This window comes from Megascapheus bottae, chromosome 26 (assembly GCF_031878675.1).
Source record: "Megascapheus bottae isolate mThoBot1 chromosome 26, mThoBot2.hap1, whole genome shotgun sequence".
NCBI classification, from domain to species: domain Eukaryota; kingdom Metazoa; phylum Chordata; class Mammalia; order Rodentia; family Geomyidae; genus Megascapheus; species Megascapheus bottae.
The window spans coordinates 24,718,550-24,733,017 of NC_143534.1; the positions used below are offsets into that span (position 1 = coordinate 24,718,550).

Consider the following 14,468-nt stretch of genomic DNA (forward strand, 5'->3'; position numbering starts at 1 on the left):
CTTTATGTGTAAGGGAATGAATTTATGAATGAATTTTTTGTATATTTGTATTTGTTGGACCTGGCAATATCTATTATCACTATGTCACTCTATCTGAATTGTTGAAGTTTTGATTAATTAGAAATATGTCCATGCTTGGAATCAGTAATCTTATCCTGAAAGGTTGAGGTTCAGAGCCCCATAGTTTGGAGCCATCCTGGGCATACACATGATGCACATCCTCAATCAGTGGATGTTGTGATATGAGGCTATTCTATCAACTATGTGAGAAATTGAGATCAGAAGACTTAGGGTTACAGGTCAGCCTGGGTTAAAAGTTAGAATGTTTATCTCAACAGATAAAGCTGATCAAATTAATGTAACCAGCTATTAAAGGAATATAAAATAGGATCATGATTGAAGTATGTTCCCAAAGTGAGGCACAAATCAAGACCTTACCTTTCAATACCAGTACAGAAAAAGAGCTGGAATCATGGTTCAGTGATTAACCTGCCTACCATGTATAACACCTTTAGTTCAAAAGCCCTCCCTGAAGACAAGAAGTATTAGCCAAACAAATGAATATTCAGAAAAATCAAATTATTTAATTTCTTAATTTGAAAAAGACTAAAAAATCATTAAAATTACTTTCTGCTTTGTTTATAATCACTAGAGTTCCATTGTTTATTTTCATTTAATGTATACATTTGTCAGGGGAACCAGAATTAGAAGTCAAATTGGAAGGAAAATATCTGTTAGTGGATGCATACATACCAATGTCCTCAGAAGAAGAACAAAGGAGTCTTGATGATAGTGAAACAAATCTGCCTCAGGTATCCAAACTTTTAAATCTAACCTTTCTGATGACTACTGTTGTACTTACTTTAACAATGAAGCATTTTGCATGTGATATGCTCTTTTTAAATAAGTTGTTAAAATCATCATGCCATATATAGCTTTCTATTTAAAAATTACATATGTTAAACTAAAATTTTCTTTTAATTTTATACCTTGTAGCTAAACTTTATATTTGTAAGTGAGCAAATTCTTTTCTGAGTATATTTTCTGTACTTTCAAGTGTATAACACAAGTAAACAGGATGAGGTCAAACTTGAGCCTCATATTATGTATGAACAATAAGAGTGATGGTCAGTGAGTTGAATTCATGTAAAAGGAGATTATCCCAGTGGCTTAAATTGGTATTTTTCTTTTTTTGGCAGTCACTAGTTCCAAGTGAAGAAACAGTTCTGTCATATGTTCTTCATGTATGTATTGAAAGGAGAGAATAGGTTTATAAAATCATACCAACTTACGTAAAGAAAATTATAAATACTAGAAAAAGTCCAATAGTGTAGAAAGTAAAGAGTTTCTTTTATATCATTTTAATGCTGGAACTAGTTGTAAACTAGTAATGATTACATGGACTGTTACTGTTGTCAGTAGGATATATTAAAATTGAACTTAGTGTACAGTTCAGAGATACTGCAGTATAGTATATAATTCAATGGGATATAGTACATAATTCAAATTATAATGTAAGAATTTGTTTCCCCTTTTGATTGATGTTTATGGAGTCTAGTTTTTAATAAATTAAGTTTTCCAATCTTCAAAGAAAAAGACAACAAAAGCCCCTTCAGAGTTCACTTCTAGATATACTGAGGAAAAGCCATTTTACATGAAAATACCTCTGCAATGTTATGAATAATGCGATTCATTTCTGATAAACTTAACAGACAATAAATTTAGTGTAAATGATAGTACCCAAGTCATTTACAATTTCCTGCCTTAAATAAGGTATTTTTAAATTTTAATTATACAGCAATGTTTTGTAAGTTACAATATATGCAAAAATTTTAATGATAAATTTTAATTATTTCCTAATTTATATTTGGTTGAAATTTGTGATTACTCAAGCATGAAGTTATTTCAAAAGAAAAAACATTCAACAATCAAACCAAACAAGTTAACTTTTCACATTTACATCTTCAAAAAATGCCTCAAGAAGCAGAAATGAGCAAGGATTGTGATAAAGCAAATGCATCTGTACAATGTTCTCTGGTGAAAAATCGTGAGAAAACAATGATCAAAAGAGAGAAATTACAACATACTGATCCCCAACACAGATTTCAGTTAACGGAAATGATTAATAGTGTCTTTGAAAAATACCACATTGATATTTTTCACAAGGAAGAGCCATTATATGACAATTCAGATAAGACAGCACAGTCAAAGGTAAGTTCTCTGTCTTACATAGACAGTATAATTGAATGATATCAAAAAAGACCAGTATGTTGTGTGTATATATACCACATTTTATCAATTCATTGGTCAACAGAGGGGCATCTGGGTTGATTCCATACTCTGGCTGTGGTACACAATATTGCAATGAAAATGGTTGTGCCCATAGCTTTAATGTGGCCTTGTTTGTAGTTTATTGGGAAAAATGCTGTGGAGAGGATTTGTTGGGTTATATAGAAGCTGTATGTTTAATCTTCTGACAAACCACCATACTGCTTTCGAGAGTGGTTGAACAAGTTTACATTCCTCCCAAGAGTGTAGTAGTGTTCCTTTTTGGATACATCCCACCACCATCTGTTGTTAATTTTCTTGGGAATAGCCATTTTAATTGGGGTGAGATGTAATCTTAATGTTCTTTTGATTTGAGTTTCTTTTATGGCCAGAGACTTACATCAGAAAGAATAACATTGAAAAGACTTGAAAAAATTATATTGAGACGTGAGCTATACTGAAAGAAACATAGGTTTTCTATTACAATATGTCTATAAATCTACATGTAAACACAAAGGGCAAAAGACAAAATAATACATTTGGACATGATGAACTAAACAGGAATCTAAACATCTACACACTGAAACCAAAGGGGGATATTATTAGGATATGATCACAAGGGCTCTATATATATGTTCCTATGATAATACAAAGTGATTTTTTTCAAAACCAAGACAAGGAAAGAATAGGGTTTTATTGTTATTTCGCTACCCCCTTCATTTGCCACTCTTTTTGATTTTTGTACTTTTTCTGTCATATGTATGTTTATCTGTTTTGGTGATGGTAAGGGGAGATACAGAAATGTGGGACAAAGGGTGAAAAATGCACCAGCGATACTCAATACTCAATAGACACTATCCTGAAAATGAATTATACCAGTTATGGGAAAGGGTTTTCAGGAGAGGAAAACTGGGAGAAAATGAAGGAAGAGGTAACACATCAAAAAGAAATGCAATTATTAGCTTACTTATGTAACTATAACTTCTCTGTACAACACTTTACAATAAAAATAAAGTAAATTAATAAATAAATAAGACCAATACAGAATGCCTGTTACTGTAGTACAATAGAAAAATGTCTTTTCATCTTCTTACATTTTTGGTTCTGGGAGCCATATATGATTTAAACCACATTATGAAAATACCATGTCAAAACTAGCATGCTTTTAATAGATATAGAAAATTCTTAAATAATATACAAAATAAAAAGTAAACTCCCCAGGAAGTAAGCAAAATAAATAAATGATTTGTAAAATAATCCATTGTATGATAAACAATATGCTAATAGACATAAAAGCATGGAATTAAAATAAAAATGTAAGTTCTTTATTATATAATGATAGAATATCTGTTTTCCAAATGAAGATTTACTGCAAGACATGTAAATGTGAAGCATGATAATTGCACATTTTAAGTATAGTTCTTGACATTGAGAAAGAGTTCACCTTTGTAAACTAAAAGAGCTTTCCCATTTCTGTTGTATTCTTGTCATCCATATCTTGATTTTTCTGTTAATCAAACCATTGCATATAATATGTGTTATTTAGGTATACAGGTGAAGAACATTTCTGCCAATTAAATGATAGTTCAGGAAAATATTTTCATAATCTTTGTTTCCTTGTTAACTTTGAGCTACCTACCTTCCAAATGGTTTAGGACATGACAAATGAATCCTCTATTATGTAATCATCTGACTGCCAATTAATGTAGAGGAAGTAACTAAAAAAATGTAATACATTCTAAATAATTTTCCCTCATCGAGTCAAGCACAAATTGCTTAATGGGAAGAAAGACATAGGGATAAAGAAAATAAAAAATATCGACATCTCACAAATATTCTCACTCACTTGTTCATTGTGTTTTCATATGTGTCAATTCTTACTCATTTAACATTTTGGAATTTATAATTGCAACATGACCACTTTAAATAATTTTGATCAAATACACACATCTCTCTACACCCATTTATTATAATTTTATTAATGCATTTTATATTTTGTTTTGTTTCTTTTTTAGTATCATTAAATAGTTACACACAGAGGTTTCAACTCAACATACCAGGTAGGCACACAATGCATTTGATCAATGTCATTTCTTTCATCATTTTTCCCAGCTTATTATCTTTTCAATTTTTATTATTGTTATAAATATGTACATTATTATTACAGAGGATACAGTTATATAATTCAGGTAAAGAGTACATTTCTTTTAAGACAGTGTCACCCTTTTCCTTACACTCTCAGTTTTTCCCTCCTAACCCTACCCACAAGTTTTATACATTTTCAACATAGTATTTTCTGACAACCACTACTGCAATTTTCATCCTTTGACTGGGAGTTTGGCCTAGTGGTAGAGTGCTTGCCTAGCATACACGAAGGCCCAGGTTCAATTCCTCAGTACCACATACATAGAAAGAAGCCAGAAGTGGTGGTGAGGCTCAAGTGGTAGAGAAAGCCTTGAGAAAGTCCATGGACAGGGCTCAGGCCCTGATCTCAAGCACCGGACTGCCAAAAAAAAAAAAAAAAAACGCCCGCAAATTTTCATCCTTTGTCCCTCTATTTCTGTGCCTCCTCTACCCTCCCAAAAGCATATAAATGAACAAACAAGACAAGAAGCAAAGAAAACAAAAATAGCAACAATGAAAATCGTCATTTCCATTTTCTGGTTTTATTTTTATTGCTATTTTTTTTAAATGATTGTGACTCTCCCCTATGCATATTATTAGTCAGCTCAGCCCCCAAATTTGGCATTTATCCCCTCTAAAGTAGAAGAAGCTCTGTTTGTATGAGTTGCAATGTTAGACCAAAATTTAGGGGTATATTTTAAAATAAATGTAGATGGACTTCCTATTCTTCATATAGATATTAAGTTAAAGTATTGTTAAATATATCTTATTAAGTCAATGGCTACTTAAGCTGCACTTTTTAGGAACTTAAATGAAGCATTTTCTTCTTTTTATTGCATTTTTTATTGCATTTTATTGTTGGGGTGATATATAGAGGGGTTACAGTTATGCTCATCACATAGTGGGTACATTAATTCCTGACCACTGATGCACCTTCCCATGTTTTTCTCCCACTTCAGTTTCCCCCACCACCTCCCATTCCTTCCCTATTTCAAATATGCAAATAAATGTATATACAATGTACCGGTTACCAAAGTCAGATACAGTTAGAACATGAGATAAACCATAAGAGAAAAAAAGGAATTAAATAACTTCACATAGAACATTAAGAACAACAATCATGGGGCCGGGAGTTTGGCCTAGAGGTTAAAGTGCCTGCCTAGCATGCACGAAGACCTGGGTTCGATTCCTTGATACCACATACAGAGAAAAAAGCCAGGGGCAGGGAGTTTGGCCTAGTGGTAGAGTGCTTGCCTAGCATGCACGAAGACCCGGGTTCAATTCCTCGGTACCACATGCATAGAAAAAAGCTGGAAGTGGTGCTGAGGCTCAAGTGGTAGAGCTCTAGCCCTGAGAAAGTCCAAGGACAGGGCTCAGGCCCTGAGCTCAAGCCCAGGACTGGCAAAAAAAAAAAGAACAATAATTATAAAAATAAACCTCTTCTTTCCAAATCCTGGAGTTCATTTCACTTGGCCTCATCCTATACTCTTTTCTGTCTTCTGTCTTAGTGAGTCAGAATTGGGTCTGAAGTAGGTAATTATTTATGTATCCTCTGATGATAAATCATTTGGGACACTAAATGTGAAAATCTTATTTTTCAGAATTTCAGGTCACCTGCTCAAAAACATCCTTCAGCTCCTTTTGATGCGTCCATGTTGGTCAATATACTTTATGAAATTCCTTCACTTTTTAAATATCCTACACTCCAAAATGAAAAATTGCAAAAGTCACCTGTGGTGGGAGGTATAAGAATAGCACTTCCTTTGCTTCCTAAAGTTCCACATTGTAAAATCCTCTAAGACTGAGAGTTCAATATAAAATCCACACAGTAAAGACAGAATACATTTTCTTCTATAAATTCTGCCAGTCATACAGAGACTGAACATATTAGTAAGGAGAGGTGAAAAGAAATGTATCAAATTTAGGATGAACCGTTTATGATTAATTTTGCCATTTCTGAGACTTGAATTTAGAGCCTGAGCACTGTCCTTTGACTTTCTCAATACTAGTGGCCTGTCACTTGAGATATAGCACAAATGCCAGCTTTTTCTATATATGTAGTACTGAGGAATCAAACTCAGGTCTTTATGCATGCTAGCCAAGCACTCTTCCAGTAGGACAAACTCCTGGACCCTGTTTGTAGATTTTTTTTTGTTGTTTCTTTTTTTTTTTAATTTTTTTTATTGTCATTAGTAAAAGGGTTACATGATATTTGCCAGATAGAAGGTGCATTAATTCACATACATTGATACCCTTTCACATGTCTTGGTACCCATTTCCCTCCCCCCCCCACCCCCCACCCGTCTTGGTTTTCCCCCCTTCCCTATCAAATTTCAAATATCCAAATACAAATAAGTTCAATATATCAGATAACAAAGTGAGATACTATACCAATATGAGATAACCAAGGGACAGCAAAGGAGATGAGAGACAACATAGTACATTGACAACAATCATTCATTATATGGCTTTTGTTTCAATATCCTGGAGGTCCTTTCAATTAACTTCACATTATATGGCCTTATGTATCAAGATTTTGCTCTATTGCAAATCTCTGCTAGTAGAGCCCAAGGTTTCTACTGATTATGACGAATGAGGGAAACCATTGAGCCTAAGTTCCTTTGAGTCTGGCTTACTTCACTTAATATGATTTTTTCTAAGTCTTTCCATTTCCTAACAAATGGGGCAATGTCATTCTTTCTGACAGCAGCATAGAATTCCATTGTGTACAAATACCACAACTTGTTGATCCACTCATCAACTGAGGGACATCTAGGTTGGTTCCATATCTTTGCTATGATGAATAGTGCTTGGCATTTACCCAACCATCCAGAAACAAGGACATACTAAACCCACTAGCACAACAATGTTCATTGCAGCACTATACTATTCACCATAACAAAGATATGTTTGTAGATTTTTGAATATTGTTTTTTTGCTTTAAATAGAAGTAAAGCAGAACTTAAAATATTTCTATTATATGTAACAATAAAATTATATAAACATAGACATAGGCATATTTATGGACAAAATTCCTAGAGGTTAAACTAAAGCAAGAGGTAAAGCCTATGTATACAAGAAACTTACTTTAAAAAAAACTTCCTTGATATGTAACAATTATTCTTAGTTTCAAATTTACATTAAAGGCTGAAGAAAAGGGGAAGAAGCACAAAACAAAGAAAGACTACACATTAAATAAACTGCAAGTACCCAAGGAGCTGCTCCACGTTGGTGGTGGTGATGGTGATGATAGTGCTGTTGCTGATGATGATGGTAAAGATGATTTTGAGGAGGAGGAAAATATTGAGGAGGAGGAAGATAATAAAGATCTCAGTGATGTTGAATCCATTTTGCACAGAAAGAAGGAAAATGCTGATAAACATAAGCTTCCTATTAAGAAGAGTGAAGATCATGATAAGTAAGATGATGGCAATATTTCAAACAGATAGTTGTCATTAAATCATAAATCAAATTGAATTAACCTTCATTATTAATAAATTTTATATTCTAGTAGCACATGTCATGCTTTCCTTGGTAATCAGAAAAGCCTAATTATACAATGAAATGTGATTATTTTTCAATTGCATTGACAAATTTTTGACTTGAGAAATAATAACCATGGTTGCAAAATTTAGGCAAAACATTATTCTTGTGTATTTTGGTTAAATTAATAGTAATATAATTTTGATATGTAGCTAATTAGTATTGTAAAAAGTCTTATAAGCATCATTTCATTGACCTAAAAACTTCACTTCTAAAAGTGGACCCCTGTAAACATAGATAGGCACACATGTAGTAAGAACAATTATTGGGTTTTATATAAAACTTAAAGCACATTTCATATATAATGTTTATGTAAAGGATATTCAATGAATGCCTTAAGGTTATTTATGTGAATTATAACATATATTTCATATGAAGAGCGGTGAGACAAAAAACGTGAAAAAATGCAACAGGACAGTATGCTAGAAATGAACTTTATAACTTGTTGGGAGGTGTCAGGGAGAGAAGGAAAGTGGAAAAAATGAGGGGGATGGGTAAAAATGTTTAACAAGAAATGCACCCAGTACCTCACATATGTAACTGTAACCTCTCTGAACATTGCCTTGAAAAATTAAATTTAAAATATAAACCAAAGAAAGAATAATGATTATAAATTATGCTTATTATGGTATATGCAAAAATCTAAATATTCAGAAATAATGAAATGGTAAATCTATTGTATCCATAAACAAAAGCATTTTGTTAGCAAAATGCCAATTATGATGGGGTAAAACTATAATACCAGCACTTAGATGGTAGAATTCAGGAGGATAATAAGTTTAAGTCCAAGTCTAGTCAATATAGTAAGGGCCTGGACCAAAAAAAAATGGGGTTAAAATGTACCGTGTACTGGTTACTTTAAAATTGAAATGTTCTTAAAGTACTTAGTTTGATAATACATCTTAAGCTAACTTTATTTTAAGACTCATCTACTGAGTTGTACAAGTTTGCAGATATTTGTTTATTGTTCATGATACATGGATACACTAATACTACACATTTAGTATGAGTAATATTGTTAAGATATTACATGTTGAATAATCCTTTTGGTATATTAACCTATTTAAAACGGTATGCAGCTGTTTAATTTACTAAGGAAGGAGTTAACTAGCTTGTTTTCCGGCAAAGGGCCAGAGAGTAAAACTTCAGGCTTAAGTCGCTGTGCTGTCTTAGTTGCTGTGGTCTGGATCCATTTTAGACAGGAAGTGAAAAGATTTGACTGTATGACTGTATTCTAATAATAACTTTAAAGGGTAGGAGAAGAACTCAGTGGTAATTTCTTGGCATGATTGAAACAAATGCACGCCCACACACACAGTTTCAATCATGCCAAGAAATTACCACTGAGTTCTTTCCCTACCTCAGGGTGTGGGAACTGTATCAACTCTCTAGATAAACGCTAGCTCTCTGCCACTTTGAACCACGGCTCCAATCCCAGCGTTTTCTAAGTAGTTTATTGGATACGAGTCTCACAGACTAACATGCCCAGGCTGGCTCTGAACGCTATTCTCAGCTCAGCTTCCTGACTAACTAGGATTAGAGGCTTGAACCACTACAAGTGGCTGGATGACAGAAACTCTTAATTATAATCTTTCAGGACTGTTAATCAATACACAAATCAGGGAGTTAACAGGTATCTCAATATCGCCCAGTATTTATGATTGGATATCTAATGCAATCAGTGATTTTCTGACTATTGTAATAAATTCACATTGTTTCCAGTGCAGTAAATCTTCCTTCTAAAGGCATATTACATTCAGGTCCTTCTTTCCCTCCCTCCCTCCCTCCCTCCCTCCCTTCCTCCCTTCCTTCTTTCCTTCTTTCCTTCCTTCCTTCCTTCTTTCCTTCCTTCCTTCCTTCTTTCCTTCTTTCCTTTTTGCCATTCTGCTGTCCTGCCTTCCTTCCCTCCCTTAGCGCCTCCTTCCCTAACTCCCTTCCATGTTTCCTCCCTCCTTATCTCAAACTTGAATGTGCATTGTTTTTCCTTTGTTTTCACAAAACTACTCAGGGACAGCATACAGGTTCTGAGTCCTAACACTAGGACTAGCACAAAAAATATAGATTGTCATATGAGCCTTCCCTAAAATACTACATATTTTTTCAGCTCTGTCATGTTGGTTGTTCTTGCGTGTATAATTCACAACATTAGAATAGAATTTTGTTTGATTATCATATCCTCATTGCTTATATAGAGGGATATGATACATTAAGCTACTGAATAAGTATTTATTAAATTCACTTAATGAAATTGAGCCCAGTATACTAAATCTCACTAGTATGTGTGTACTTTGACTGTTTTGAGTCTCAGGATCTTTCGTGCCTAGGCTGACTTTGAACCTCGATTCTCGGTCTCCTGATTATCTAGGATTACAGGTGTGAGCTACTGCACCCAGCTTTTGATTTTCCATTTAGACAGTGAATCTAATATTGTAGCTACTACTTTTAGTGCATTTATGATAGATTTAGTTATGATAACATGGCTTTACAAAAGAGTTCCTTTGTTTTCGTTTCTTTGTTTTTACTAAGAAAGTAATAGGCAACAGAAGAGATGACATTGCCCCAAAAGAAATGACTCATGTACTTAAAGCCCCTCTGTGAATCACATTCATAATAACAATAAAACCATATTTAAGTAGTGGGAGTTTGACCTAGTGGTAGAGTGCTTGCCTAGCATGCATGAAGACCCATGTTTGATTCCTCAGTACCACATACCTAGAAAAAGCTGGAAATGGTGCTGTGTCTCAAGTGGTAGAGCTCTAGCCTTGAGAAAGCCCTGAGTTTAAGCCCCATGACTGGGGAAAAACAATTTTTAAAAATAAAGTAATATATAACAAGTTCAATAAGCTTAAAATATTATGAGATGATTGAGAGCTTTTCATATCTGAAAGTAAAAGACAAAGTTTGAGTTTATTGTTTTCCTTAGTAAGAACTATCTCTTAGCTATGCTGCTCAAGCAGAATATATTCTAATACTGCACCAGCAAAATAAATACCTTACACAGGGGTATGAGAATAATGATATTGAAAATGAGGTTGTCTTCCAGAAGGTGGTGGACATCTAATGGAACTTGAATTTAAAAATGAACCAACATTCAGAAGCCCCTTTTTCAGATAGCAGCATGAAAGCTAAATGATACTATCCTTGACTGGTTGGTAGTCAAGGCATGCTTACCTGAAGTGAGTTTGTCTCTAATCAACTGTCTTTCAAGAGACAAGTAGCTGACAGTAATAAGTTGGTGAGTGAAACCAGTGGTCATTGATTGAACAGGTATTAAACGTGTTTCATTTTCATTTCAATCCTTTCTGTCTTGGAAGACCTTATCAGCATTTTATAAATTTTAATGTGGCTTTCAATTATGAAGTAAAAGTCACTTGGAAAATTTGGAAAACATTTTGCCTTCCAGAATTATAGAGCTACATTTGAATTTGGACAAGAATTATGTCATAATTATGAGGAATATCTTCAATTTTATATACTATTTTTACATTTAGCAAGAGGAGTTCCTATTTTTATAATTTTTATTATATCTGGTTATAATGTATAATATTATCTCCATATTATTAGTTATGTGATTAGATAATTTTATTAATAATGAAGTTTTAATGGGAAACAGTGTCAGTGTAAAGTATTATATGACTATGATAGTCACAGTAGATTACTGTATATTATGTGTATTTTGCACACAAAAGGAATTTTACATGGACTTTTGATAAACTTACCTGTGTTAGAACATGGGTTGGAAGTGTTACAAAATGCGTCAACTCATTTCATTTTTAAAATTAAATAAGTGTTTTGTTATTTTTCACTATACATATTGACACAAGTATTTTCTTTTTTTCATATATTTTATTGTAATTAATAGAAGGGTTACATTATATTTGCCAGATAGTAGGTGTATTACTTCACATACATTGATACCCTTTCTCATGTCTTGGTCCCCATTTCCCTCCCTCCACCCCTGCCCCTCATCTTGTTTTCCTCCCTTCCCTATCCGACTTCATGTAACCAAATATGCATGTATACAAGACATATAATGAGTGATTGTTGTCCTTAATGTACTATATTATCTCTCATCTCTTTTGCTGTCCCTTGGTTATCTCATATTTTTACAGTATTTCACCTGGTTATCTGATATATTGTATATATGACATGAATATTTTCAAAGTAAGTTTTTGCCTCAGATATTTTCCACTTTCTTTTTTGTTTTATTTTTCACCACTGTTAATCATCATTTAAATATCATTTTAAAACCAAACAAAAATGAGGAATACATATGATTTAACTCCCTTTCTGAGTTCTCTACGGAAAATGTGAACTCTGCTCTTTTTATATTGCATTCAAAATTATTACGCTATCCAAATCAGATAAACTTATGTATAAGACAAAGGTACAATGACAAAAGGGAATAAACTGAAAGAATAATACAATGTAAAACCTCTAGTTTTTATTTCTTGGCATTCATTTTGATAAACAACATTTTATGTGGTTGTATGCACATAGTTATTGAGCCATTATTATACTTTCCTAATGACCTATAAAACTAGAAAGGAGAAAGGAAGGAGGGGGTGATATTGTTCATTGCCAGACTTATGTAAATGTAACCCCTCTGTACATCCCATTTACAATCACATTTAAGTAAAATAAAATGTTAAACATTTTACAATGAAAACCATGTAGTAAATCCTTTATTGTACTCAGATATTACTTTTTATAGATCAACTGTTTTATATCACATTTTACCATAATTGTGTTCACTTGTGTATTTATTATGCAAGAAATTAATTTTTTCATGCTTTTATCATAGAATATCATAGAGTATAACTTTGCTTAAATTATTAAATGCATTAAATCTAGGCACTGGTAGAGTTCATCTCCTTTGCTGGTCAGAGGGCTGAAATTTTGAGGATCACATTTTAAAGCAATTCTGGGTACAAAAGTCTGTAAGACTCCAACTCAAAATAATGAGCATAATGCAGGGCTAAGGATTTGGAAGAAATGCTATAAAGCCAAATGAGCAAAAATAAACAAAAAATAAACATAATCCTTAGAATCATTAAAATTGTTTTGAATCTTAGATAGTGAACTCATTAGAAAATCTTCTTATTTTGAGGCATGGTCATGGTCCTTTCTGTCATTTTGAAGTAACAAAGGAGGGTCAAGATGAAAGCTCCAATAGCTTAGAATCTGAAAATATGCCAGCATCTGAGAAGTCCACCTCAGCAAGTTGTCATCAAGTAAAGGATGAAGAAAGTTCAAGTAAAATAGACCTGGATGGAGGAAGGTAAAAATCTATGAAAACTTTATTTCCATGTAAAGAACTGTTACTGGTTTATCGTCTGTGAGAGAAAGAAAATAATATTTACAGACAAAGCAAAAAATACTCAGTTTAACAGTGCTGCTAAAAGATTGGTTAAGATGAGGACAAATGACTGGTTAATCCATAGTTTGAATAGGTAGTCCTCATGGAAACTAGAATGTAAAGGATACCTCAAGGGTCAGGAGCATGGCCTCCTAGTACACTACTTGCCTAGCAGGCATGAAGCCCTGGTTTTGATTCCTGGGTACAAAATTCACAGAAAAAGCCTGACAAATTGTTATGGCTCAAGTGGTAGAGCACTAGTTTGAGAAAGCCCAAGGGCAGTGCCCAAGCCCTGAGTTCTAGCCCCAGGACTAGGAAAAATAGGGTACCACTAGACAACAATTTAGATAATTTTGAGTGGGAAGAGAAATAGTAAAAGCCACTGTAGTTGTTAGGAACCAAAGAAGATGTCACCTTCAAAAAGGAATTTCCTATTAAAATGAAGCTTTGGATTGCAAATGAAAGCCGTAGGAATGAATATTCTAGAGAAGTACTTTTTGTGTGTGGGGGGGTGGGGGAGTCATGGGGCTTGAATTCGGCCTGGGTGCTGTCCTTGAGCTCTTCAGCTCAAGGCTACCACCCCACTTTTGAGCCAAGCCCCACTTCCCATTTTCTAGAAGTTAATTAGAAATAAGAATCTCAGGTCCTTTTGTGCCCGGGCTTACTTTGAACCTTGATTCTCAGATCTCAGCCTTCTGAGTAGCCTGGATTACAGGCATGAGCCATGCACCCAACCGAGAACATATTTGTTCCAATAAATTTAGTATGTCTGCCCAAGTAGTAGAACACTAAATACATTATAATGGTGGATTTATACTAAACTAATCTGTATAATTTCATACACAGACACACATATAGAAAGTAAAAACTTTTGTTCTATATTACATCACACATAGATGATTTTCTTTTTTAAAATTTTTAATATTTTAAATAGTTGTACAAAAGATTTTAGTTCAACCTGTCCCTTTATGTGTGCAATGTATTTTTGATTACTTTTCACCACTTTTATCATTTTCCTGATGTAACACAATCACACTCATACTCTCAAGTTTTCCTAGTTGTATTTCCATATATGTTGCCAATTAATATTAAGAAAATAGAAGTAGCATTTAAAAAGCAGGTATGAGAATTTTCTTTTTAACATTTGCATGATTCAGGGATTATTATAAAAAAT

General features: G+C 33.5%; 1 protein-coding gene across 1 annotated transcript in view; it reads left to right on the top strand.

Moving 5' to 3' along the window:
* Positions 1 to 14,468, top strand: part of LOC150046089 (uncharacterized) — a 132,100-nt gene that overhangs the window by 62,482 nt on the left and 55,150 nt on the right. Inside the window, exons 14-15 of the mRNA XM_090319156.1 lie at positions 7,539 to 7,810; positions 13,046 to 13,216. Coding sequence (XP_090175282.1) covers positions 7,539 to 7,810; positions 13,046 to 13,216 — 443 coding nt within the window. The remainder of the gene's footprint in view (positions 1 to 7,538; positions 7,811 to 13,045; positions 13,217 to 14,468) is intronic.